At 41.0% G+C, this 12500-nt stretch overlaps 1 protein-coding gene across 1 annotated transcript in view; it reads left to right on the forward strand.

The window, feature by feature from the left end:
- LOC125275839 (solute carrier family 45 member 4) overlaps positions 1–12500 on the forward strand; it is a 53155-nt gene that overhangs the window by 21782 nt on the left and 18873 nt on the right. Inside the window, exon 3 of the mRNA XM_048203137.1 lies at positions 632–1475. Within this exon, the coding sequence (XP_048059094.1) occupies positions 1190–1475 (286 nt within the window). The 5' untranslated portion in view covers positions 632–1189. The remainder of the gene's footprint in view (positions 1–631; positions 1476–12500) is intronic.

Here is a 12500-nt window from a genome sequence, read left to right on the forward strand (position 1 = left end):
CTGCTTTAGGAGGGAAACCGCAGCGTCACTTATCGACGCCCGGTCTGACTGACTGTTTTACTCTGTGTTTGTTTTTGTTGTGGCGTTCAGGAAATGCTCATTTCCCTTCCTCTTTTGCCTCGTTTCAGAATCCTCTGATCCGTAAATAGCAGCGTGGTGAAATCAGGAGACCCGGGCCGCGCAAACACAATGTCGGCTCTGTTGCTCCAGTTTGAACCTTGAGCGAAGTGCATTGTGTCGGGTCTTAAAGAGCCCTCAAGACCGCACGCAGATTCATTTCTCATCTCATTCATGTTAAGAGGTTTATGAAGTGCCACTGTGCAGCTGATTGTTTTTGCACACTTTAATGCTTTGGGCTTTTAGCGTGAATTTCCGCCCTGTGCTGAAACGTGCCATAGTTACAGCCGCATTTTTAGTGCTAATCTCTGAAAGCTCCCCGTATAATCCCACCAAATATGTTCATTCTGCTGTTTGTTTGGAGTCGCACTCCACAACCTCAGATTAAAATAAAACGCAAGATACTGTAGATAAAAGTGCATAATGAAAATGCATTAAAGTACATGTAAATGCATAAGTATTAATAATTTTTTTTGTGAATTTAAGTAACACAATCTCTCCTGCCCTCTTTCAGATTGATCGGTCACTCCATGGGGATTCTCCGGTGCTTTCCGTCTGGTTTCTCCTGCCCTTCACCCCTCGGCCTGCCCTCCACCCTCTACAGCACCGCCTCCATACAAATCATGAAACTGGTATTAACTGAATGGCAATTGATATGGATTTTTACTGTTTCCAGTAGACAGTAAACACACTTACACCACACACACACACACACAAGTACATGCACACACACCCACACACACACACACACTCACTCACACACACACTCACACACGCTGACACACATCACATCAGCGGGAGTGACCTCATGATAGAGTCATATCCTCCCCTGTCCGACCCAAATCGCCTGACTCGGCCCGTCCCAGGGCTCCTGCAAGAGGCCTTTATCAGACGCCACATTTCAGGATATATCCCGCTCCCTGAGTCCAATCCACGGCTGAGCTCCTCGATAGAAAGGCGTCCACGGGAAGCGGTGTGCTGCTGTTGGCTTTATACTTCCTAGATTTATTTATTTTTTTGCATTTTGCTTTTGATTGTGCGTGGAGCCACACGTGACCTCTGCTCCGAGTGCATGCCGGCGACGGCGAGGATGGCCCCGCAGAACACAGAGGCAGACGCCGTGCAGATGCAGGCTGCCATGGTGCCGCCCGTGGAGAAACACGGTGGAGGGGGCGGGGCTAATGGAGCAGGCGGGGCTGGAGGGCGGGACTTGGAGACTCAGGAGGAGTCGGTCAGCGAGGGTTCTATAGACCGCATCCCACTGCGCCAGTGGATCATGCACGGCGCGGTCATGTTCGGACGGGAGTTCTGCTACGCCATGGAGACGGCGCTGGTCACGCCTGTGCTGCTGCAGATAGGTGAGACTGTCCACAAACATTTCGATAATAATAAACCAAATCATAACATCTAACACGGCCTGATGCACACAGCAAAAAGTGAGCTCTGTCCTGACTAGACTGTTTATTCACATTCAGATTAGTTGTGGTTTGATATGGGTTATTCTGTGGTCGGTGCTGATAGCAATAGCTATTGAGAAGGTGGTTATAATGTCAAATTTATACTCGTATATATTTAATTATTCATTATTTATATATGTAAATATACAATTATATGTAAATGGTAAGTGTAAATATAAATATTTATTGTATTATAATTTAAAATAATTATTATAATAGAATATATTATAATTTATTTATTATAATGACACTTCAATAAGCAGTGTAAAATTTGTGTGTGTGTGAATGGCATGATAAAGCAAACAATTAAAGGATCTGTGGGACGTGCGCTGCATGACTCGTCTGGTGGTTGATAGATTATGCAAACGACACCCCAGGTCTTAATTTCACTGAAAGAATTGCCACTTTGTCATGCAATCAGCTGTGGGTCTGGAGGAGTGCCGGTGCTTTTGTTCTTCGTAATCCTAATGCTTTATTGAACAGCATGTGCTCATTCTGAACAGGAAGTCCCTTTTCTCAACAGTGATTGGTGTGATATTGATTACTTATCTACATATGTGTGACACACACATACACTTTTAACCCTCTGGTGCTGTTGGGTCGTTTTTGACCAAAACATTTTACGTTGTGTTTTTTTAGAATTTTTTACTTCATCAGAATGGTACGAAACTTCGTAAAGGCACTTGCTGTGTGAACACACACAAAAAATGAAAAAATCATGGATGGACATGATTCAAAAAGATTAAATGGTCCTGAAAAAAGTAGTCACACTTGTATTGTTTGCGGTCAAAAATTAGTGCATTGGGAATGAATGGGAGATGAATTCCATCTAATTGAAATGTTTGGTACTGCGCCCAAACAAACTTTTACTGAAAGCTCATTTTTTGAGATATCAACTTCAAGTTTGGAACACAACTTGTTCAGATTCATGGCTTTGATTTTCTTACAGTTTTACAGTAAAACATATTTTGGAGAATATATATTTCATATAAAATTTTAAAAATGGTATTTTTGTGCATTTTTTCATAACAATAAAGGTCAAATTTTATATATTTTTTTCAAGTTCACATTTTAAAACTTTTTTCACTTCAGCAATAATCTGTCAAGTGTCGTCTTTAATAAGAGACCAAACTTCAGTCTGTGCTCGAAAGCATTCTTAAGCTCTAAAGCAGATTTATGACAGTTTAAGTTGAAAATTCCATTTTTAGGTCCATGTTCAAAAAGTGAATAAATGGATTATAACTACAGCATAAATATAATTTAGTACCATAAAATCCCCTAAAAATACAAAATATGAAAGAAAACTAAAATATAGTACAATCATTTCATTGAAATAATAATATAAAAAAAATTACCCGACACGCGAACAGCACCAGAGGGTTAAATCGATTTCTGCTAAACTTTATTTTTTCCTATTTTCAAGCAGGAACCCAATTAACATGAAATGGCATTTACAACCCATTTTAATTCCACGCTCTGCCATATTTCTGATATTTAGCATAATAAAAATCTAGAACAGGACTTGAATTTATATATATATACATATATATATATATATATACATATACATGTTTTTTATATACACTACCGTTCAAATGTTTGGGGGTCGGTATGATTTATTATTTTGTTTTTTGAAAAAAAGCCTTTTATTGCTCATCAAGGCTGCATTTATTTGATCAAAAATACAGTAAAAACATGAATGAAATACTATTACAATTTAGGCTAATTTCTTTTAGAATGTAATTTATTCCAGGGATCAAAGCTGAATTTTCAGTGTCACATGATCCTTCAGAAATTATTCTAATATGCTGATTTGCTGCTCAAGAAGATGTTTTATTAATCACGTGTGATGTACAGAAACAGCACAGATGTAAAGCATGTGATCATTCAGACATGCTGCTCTCCAGTGCTCTGCGTTTATGCACTGATGGTTTGTGAGTCTGGTTGGTGTTTTTGTAGCCATCAGCTTGTGACTAAACCGATGCTCCGTCTGTGGGTCATTGAGGCGAATGTGGTGTGCTGCAGTCAGAACACCTGCCGTGATCTGCTCTCTAAAGTTGACTAACCCTAATGATCTCAGTGAATATGTTTTGAAATAATTGGTATCTGTCAATTGAAAAGTCACCGTTTGCACCCCAAAAAAGGAACTAGGTTTCTAGCGACGCCAAGGTCATGTGTTCAATTCCCTGGGAATGCATGAACAGATCACCTTAAAGGTGCTGGATGTCTTTTTTTTTTTTTTGACTGTACTAAAAACTAAAAATACCATAATATGTTTGCAGATATTTAGGAAGCATGCTAAGTTCACATACTACTTGTTTCTCAGAAAAAATCAATGCTACAGCCAGTTATTCTACTTTGAAATGTGTGTTTCACGTCAGAATGTCTGTGTCACCCCCCACTGCCAGTTTATCCAATAGTATTTTGACACGCCAGTTTGCCAGTTGCCGGAAAACACCACGTATTGCAGCCATGGAAGCCAGCAAATGAACTGGGTCAGAAATCGCAGATTCTACCTGACCTAAAAAGCCTCGGCATCCATCTAAAAAGTTTGGATATTAAAACACGGATAAATCAACTGATCAGCTTCCGTTGTCAATTGCACTGGTTCCCGTTGAGCGTCCTCAATCTGGCAACCCGCGTGAGTGTCAAGGGGCTGGGCAAACGACTCTCTCCAATATTTTGAATTTGGACTGCAGTACCCATTTCAACCACTAGCCGACAACTTTAAATGCACTGTAAGTCACTTTGGATAAAAGCTTCTGCCAAATGCATTAATGTAATGTAGACCGTTTCACTCCCTTTCTTTTTGTCCTTTCACTCATTCACACTGCAGCACCTGTTAGCTATTAGCTACACTTCTCGCCAGACCTCGCTATCGTACCATGACACCAACTGAGGACACACTTACTCTGAACAGTATTTTTCTCTCCCGGAGGGAAGATCCATTATTTATTGTGCCGTAACTGTGTCATTTCAATGAACTGCTCCTTCAAAACTAGATTTGCTGATTCAGCCATGACTCAAAAATTTGTGCACGTCATTTTACTTGTGCTTTTTTTGTAATTTTTCTACAGCACTACTTTACAATATGGTCCCATTAGTTAACATGAGTTTATGCATTAACTAACAATGTTACAGTATTTTTAAATATTTATTAACATTAGTAAAATTCATTGTCCATTAAATAATAGTGACCGATACAACTTGATTATAATATTGAATTAGTAAATGTTGAAATTAACATTAACTAAGATTAATAAATGCTTTATTAGTTTTCATTTTTAGTTCATGTTAATTAATGTAGTAAGTAATGGAATCTTGTTGTTACCGTAAATCCTGTTACAAACTGCCGTTTCACCATTTTTGGTTGTTTTTTTAGTCATATTAATTGTATTTAGTGTACATTTACATTTTGATTTAGTGTTTAAGTTTGATGCTAGAAAAAAATGCTGTTAATGTTTTTCACCGTTATATTTCTGATAATTATGTAAATTGTCAGTAGTAAGCTATTTTTTGCCTGTAAATTCTAGGTTATCTTGATTGTCGTTTAACTGCTTTGCTCTCTGTTGCATATCATTAGTGATTATATAAACTAATGGGGAATCCCCTGGATTTAAAGGATTAGGTTGAGATGTTGAGTGATGAGATGTTATCATGCAACATGCTAATTTTAGAGTCTTCTGTGACTTTGTGTCTGCAAAGATCAGGCACTCGGTGTCCGAACAACATCAGAGGATAAGAAGGTTTATGGAGGTTGATCCGCTCTCACTGACCTGTCTCTGTGTGCGTGTTTCAGAGTGATGAGAACGGGGCATCTGGTGACGTATGCCGGGTTATTCCTGAGATTCAGTGAATGCATAATAGCTGTTGGGTGGATTAGCCACAGTTAGTTTATATGCAGGAAGCAGGAAATTATTCTGAGAACCTGGACATGCTGCTCCTTATCATAGAGCTCCACAATATTGGAAAAAACTGATATTTACTTTTTCTGCGTTTATATATTCTGCGATTATGGAGGAATGTTTCCCCAGATTATTTGAATAGCTGTATTTGGAAAGAATGAATCCTCCTAGTATGAGTGGGAAAGTTTTTTTAAATGGATTAAAAAATAAAAAAGGGGTAATTGCAATGTTTTGTTGTGACGTGCATGTGTGTGTGCGTGTGTGTGTGTGTGTGTGTGTGTGTGTGTACATCCACAATATGAATCCGCCCATATGAAATTCCCTATTTGCGGAGCATTCCACCTGCAGAGACAGAAAAGACAGGATCATAAAGGCAGAGGGAATGCGTGGCCCGTCGCTGTGTTGGGAATGTGTGACTCTGCAGATTCCGAGGTTCAGGATGAGGCACACGCGTTCACGTGTCCCAGAATGCTCAGCTGGTTTGGGAGTAAACAGGAGCCAGTGAATGTGTGGAATAGTGAAGGAATTTTGCTTTTCACAGCCTGTGGATTTCATGCATTCCGCAATGATGGGAAAAAAACTCCCACTAAGCAAACTGACCTCATTCCTAAACATGCAGACCATAAACGAACGCCTTACACAAGCCACACAAATCTGTCGATATGCTTTACAAAATTGCCTTGCAGCTAAAGATCTCACTTTTTACCAACACACACAATGCTTCAGGATACATATTAAGCTACTTGAATCATGGCTGCTGTATGTTTACTGTATGCAAATTTGTTGCATGCACGGAAAACCTATAACATATACTGTGCAGTATGTTGTATGAATTGCAGTGTATTGGACTATCAAATCTTCTCAAATAACTACACATTTGTTATTCTAAATGTCAATTTTTACAGGGAAATATAAATGCGCATATATATATATATATATATAATATAATATAATATAATCTAATATATATATATATATATATATATATATATATATATATATATATATATATATATATATATATATATATATACTGCGTTCCAAATTATTATGCAATTGACATATCCGTAAGATTTCAGTACAATAAACATTCAGATTTTAGTTTTTCCTAAGAAAATGTTTGTTTGTTTATTTATCCATGTCTTTTTAGAGAACTGGTATCAATCTCAGACAAAATAATTTGCCAGATCTATGGAAACCCTACTTAGAGGTTGTTCCACATTATTAAGCAAGTCACAGTTCTCATGCAATATGGGGAGGAAGAAAGATCTTTCTGAAGATGAAAAGCATGAAATGGTGCAATGTTGTGCAAAAGGCATGAAAACAACTAATATTGTGTGAAAACTGAATAGAGATTATCGAATTATCATGAGATTTGTGAGTGATTTAGAGCACAGCAGAACTTGGTCAGATAAAGGCTTATTGAGGAAAGTTCCTATCAAAAAAAATAATTGTATTAAAAGGGCAGCTATAAAAAAGCCAGTGTTGAGCAGCAAACAGGTATTTGAAGCTGCTGGTGTCTCTGGAGTCTCAAGAAGCTCTCCATGCAGGCTGGCAGTTGTGCGTAAAGATGCATTTTAGACACCACTAACCAAACCTCACAAAGAGAAACATTTACAGTGGGTGTAGAAATACATTTTTAAACAGTTTTATTGCTGTGGTGTTTTTTTGCAGCATGGGATAGTGCATAGTGCATTGTACAATAGTGCATTGTACTATGCACTATCCTCCTTTTTATACCATAGCTGAAAATGGCCAGTTATGAACTCCACATATCTTGCAAAAGTCATTTTAATACCCTGCATCTCACTTCCCATTATTCCAGCCCAAATCATCACCCACCAGCTCCTTGCTGACGTCGCAGTCTTGTTGGAACATGGTGGCCATTCACCAACCATCCAGAAATCCATCCATTTAGACCATCCATTGTAGTACAGCATTAGTCAGTAAATAAAACTATTTAAAAATGAGTCTTCATGTATTTCTACACCCACTGTAAATGTTTCTCTTTGTGAGGTGTGGTTTGGAGTGGCTGAAATGCATCTTTTTGCACGACTGCCAGCCTGCATGGAGAGCTTCTTGAGACTCCAGAGACACCAACAGCTTCAAATACCTGTTTGCTGCTCAACACTGGCTTTTATAGCTGCCATTTTAATACAATTAATTTTTTTGACAGGAACCTTCCTCAATAAGCCTTTATCTGACCGAGTTCTGCTGTGCTCTAAATCACTCACAAATCTTATGATAATTCGATAATCTCCATTCAGTTTCACACAATATTAGTTGTTTTCATGCCTTTTGCACAACATTGCACCATTTCATGCTTTTCATCTTCAGAAAGATCTTTCTTCCTCCCCATATTGCATGAGTATAATATCAGTATTATACTGATATTATACCTCCCCATCAGTATAATACAGTTGATTCACAATATTCATAAAATATTAGATATATAAAATATATATAAAATGTATAAATATATATAAAATCTCAGAGTTAAACTGTCAGAAAAAAATTATTTTAATTATGTCAGATAACACTTAAGCAAAACATGTTCAGGTCAAAGTGTCTGAATAATTTTTGGTTCCAAATTTGTATCAATTTTACTGGTAGTCCACTGTATGAAGAATTTTTAGGTATAATATGTCACAGTTTTCTTTATTTTGCTATCCTCACTTACATAAATGACCTATGGTGTCCTGCATCCACTAGTAAAAATAGTTCAAAAATATCAAAAATGTCTGAATAATTTTTGGTTTTAATTTAAATAATAAATTTAAATTAATACTTTATTTAAATTTATTTTTATAATATATTTTATTTAATTATATATAATAATAAATGTGTTTCTTATTTTATATAAAGTAGGAAAAATGTATTTTTATGCAGTTATATTTTTCTTTTTAAAAATTACATTTACAGTTTCTCCTCCTGTATGTAAATGACGAAATTGTTTAAATTACGCTGTAAGTTCTACGCTAGTCTTGCATTCTGAACCTGGTTGCAGCTCACGACCTGGTGTCAGTCCCGCTTGCTACAATGCCTCATGGGTACGTCACATCTCGCACACAGGGCACAAGAATTCAGCGCACACCTGCTTTGTCAGCCCCGTCACCCCTGCGATCTGTCAGTTATAGATGCATCATTTTGGCTGGTCTATGGAAAACTATGGATTGTAATGTTATGAGCGCTACATAAAGTGTGTTTGTGCTGTGTGATTTTGCAGGTCTCTATTGTCTTATAAATAGCAAAACAATGAGCCCTTTTAGGCTGTTTTTGGTCAGTCTCTGGCGGATTAGACTTGAGTTCTCATGACCACTCAGACTTTCAGCGGTTTTGCGGAAACAATAGTGAAACTCATTTAGCATTTTGTTTGAAATGTACTGCGTCCTCTGTGAATTATGTGCCCACAAAAGTAGGAAGTAGAGCCGCCCAAGAGCTGACAGTGACCGGTGTGGTTTCCAAGAAGCAAGACGAATGTGGTCTGTGTGTGTGTGTGTGTGTGTGTGTGTGTGTGTGTATAAGGAAAAAATTAGACTAGGTCTCCTGTATGTGCAGTGCAGTGCTGAGTGAGAAAGTGCTGCGTATCGCACTGCTGCAGTGTTACGTAACAGAGATGACTCGCTCTGTGTGTGTGTGTGTGTGTGTGTGTGTGTGTGTGTGTGTGTGTGTGTTTAAACCCATGTGGTTTAAATGTCCTTCAAGAACAGGAGCTCACTGACAAGAGAAAAACAGATGGACAATATTGGAGGTCAGTTTTCACATTCTAATGACTGAAACACAAACAATCTCCCATTTGGTAACACACTGGCAACCACTTAGATCAGTGCTGCACATCTGCTGATCTCAGAGCAAGGTTGTGATCTCAGTAAACTGTCTGTTAGCTGTCCAGATCACCAACCCTAACCAGATCCAAACAGCACATCTCTCTCTCTCGCTCTGACTCTGTTAAATTATTCATGGTGATGAGCTACGATCGGAGAGGGATGCAGGGTTAATCCGGACACACGCTGGAATGGAACAGAATATGAAACCGCCGTGTTAATATTTCATTCTGCCATCTGCTTGATTTCTGGCGAATCGGGATCAGAGGGCTGGAGAGATTCAGTTTCTGGTCCTGGATCATGGTGGCCCTCACATAGCTTGAATTTGACTTTGCAAAAGATTCTGGCCAAGAATGGTGATATTTCTAAATGAAAAGGATAATCATGGAGAAAATTATGAATTATGATTTTTTTTTGTGAATTTATGACTATTTGACTTTGTGGGTCTGAAGGTGGATCTGAAATCAGATATGATTTTCTTGAGGTAATTTTTTTACTTCTTACTAATTGTCTCAAAAACTCTTGAATATTTTCCAAATCTTTCAGGGCACAACTTGTAATCCGTCTGTAGTTCTCTGTAGTCCACTGTAGTCCATTGTAGGCTGATGTAGACCGCTGTAGACCTCTGTAGTCCAATCTAGTCCACTGTAGACCGCTGTAGTCCACTGTAGTCCTCTGTAATCCACTGTAGACCGCTGTAGTCCGCTGTAGTCCACTGTAGTCCGCTGTAGACCGCTGTAGTCCACTGTAGACCGCTGTAGTCCACTGTAGTCATCTGTAATCCACTGTAGACCGCTGTAGTCCACTGTAGTCCTCTGTAATCCACTGTAGACCGCTGTAGTCCACTGTAGTCCACTGTAGACCGCTGTAGTCCGCTGTAGTCCACTGTAGACCGCTGTAGTCCACTGTAGACCGCTGTAGTCCGTTGTAGTCCTCTGTAGACCGCTGTAGTCCGCTGTAGTCCGCTGTAGTCCACTGTAGTGACCACTGTAGATGGCTGTAGTCCACTGTACACCACTGTACACCACTGTAGTCCACTGTAGTCCACTGTACACCACTGTAGTCCACTGTAGTCCACTGTAGTCCACTGTAGACCGCTGTAGTCCGCTGTAGTCCACTGTAGTATACTGTAGTGACCACTGTAGATGGCTGTAGTCCACTGTACACCACTGTAGTCCTCTGTAGTCCACTGTAGTCCACTGTAGTCCGCTGTAGACCGCTGTAGTCCACTGTAGTCCACTGTAGTCCACTGTAGACCGCTGTAGTCCACTGTAGTCCTCTGTAATCCACTGTAGACCGCTGTAGTCCACTGTAGACCGCTGTAGTCCACTGTAGTCCTCTGTAATCCACTGTAGACCGCTGTAGTCCACTGTAGTCCACTGTAGTCCACTGTAGACCGCTGTAGTCCGCTGTAGACCGCTGTAGTCCACTGTAGACCGCTGTACACCACTGTAGTCCACTGCAGTCCTCTGTAGACCGCTGTAGTCCACTGTACACCACTGTAGATGGCTGTAGTCCACTGTACACCACTGTACACCACTGTAGTCCACTGCAGTCCTCTGTAGACCGCTGTAGTCCACTGTAGTCCTCTGTAGACCACTGTAGTCCACTGTAGTCCACTGTACACCACTGTAGTCCACTGTAGTCCTCTGTAGACGGCTGTAGTCCTCTGTACACCACTGTAGTCCGCTGTAGTCCACTGTAGTCCGCTGTAGTGACCACTGTAGACGGCTGTAGTCCTCTGTACACCACTGTAGTCCTCTGTAGACCGCTGTAGTCCGCTGTAGTCCACTGTAGTCTACTGTAGTCCTCTGTAGATGGCTGTAGTCCTCTGTACACCACTGTAGTCCGCTGTAGTCCACTGTAGTCCGCTGTAGTTACCACTGTAGACGGCTGTAGTCCTCTGTACACCACTGTAGTCCTCTGTAGTCCACTGTAGTCCGCTGTAGTCCGCTGTAGTCCGCTGTAGTGACCACTGTAGACGGCTGTAGTCCTCTGTACACCACTGTAGTCCTCTGTAGTCCACTGTAGACCGCTGTAGTCCGCTGTAGACCGCTGTAGACCGCTGTAGTCCACTGTAGTCCGCTGTAGTCCGCTGTAGACCACTGTAGTCCACTGTAGACCGCTGTAGACCGCTGTAGTCCACTGTAGTCCACTGTAGATGGCTGTAGTCCACTGCAGTCCACTGTAGACGGCTGTAGTCCTCTGTACACCACTGTAGTCCGCTGTAGTCCGCTGTAGTGACCACTGTAGTCGGCTGTAGTCCTCTGTACACCACTGTAGTCCTCTGTAGACCGCTGAAGTCCGCTGTAGTCCACTGTAGTCTACTGTAGTCCTCTGTACACCACTGTAGTCCGCTGTAGTCTGCTGTAGTCCACTGTAGTCCGCTGTAGCGACCACTGTAGATGGCTGTAGTCCTCTGTACACCACTGTAGTCCTCTGTAGTCCACTGTAGTCCACTGTAGACCGATGTAGTCCACTGTAGTCTACTGTAGTCCTCTGTAGATGGCTGTAGTCCTCTGTACACCACTGTAGTCCGCTGTAGTCTGCTGTAGTCCACTGTAGTCCGCTGTAGTGACCACTGTAGATGGCTGTAGTCCTCTGTACACCACTGTAGTCCTCTGTAGTCCACTGTAGTCCACTGTAGTCCGCTGTAGTCCACTGTAGTCTACTGTAGTCCTCTGTAGATGGCTGTAGTCCTCTGTACACCACTGTAGTCCGCTGTAGTCCACTGTAGTCCGCTGTAGTTACCACTGTAGACGGCTGTAGTCCTCTGTACACCACTGTAGTCCTCTGTAGTCCACTGTAGTCCGCTGTAGTCCGCTGTAGTGACCACTGTAGACGGCTGTAGTCCTCTGTACACCACTGTAGTCCGCTGTAGTCCGCTGTAGACCGCTGTAGACCGCTGTAGTCCGCTGTAGTCCGCTGTAGACCACTGTAGTCCACTGTAGACCGCTGTAGACCGCTGTAGACCGCTGTAGTCCACTGTAGTCCACTGTAGATGGCTGTAGTCCACTGCAGTCCACTGTAGACGGCTGTAGTCCTCTGTACACCACTGTAGTCCGCTGTAGTCCGCTGTAGTGACCACTGTAGTCGGCTGTAGTCCTCTGTACACCACTGTAGTCCTCTGTAGACCGCTGAAGTCCGCTGTAGTCCACTGTAGTCTACTGTAGTCCTCTGTACACCACTGTAGTCCG

Source organism: Megalobrama amblycephala, linkage group LG9, assembly GCF_018812025.1.
Source record: "Megalobrama amblycephala isolate DHTTF-2021 linkage group LG9, ASM1881202v1, whole genome shotgun sequence".
In the NCBI taxonomy this organism is placed as follows: domain Eukaryota; kingdom Metazoa; phylum Chordata; class Actinopteri; order Cypriniformes; family Xenocyprididae; genus Megalobrama; species Megalobrama amblycephala.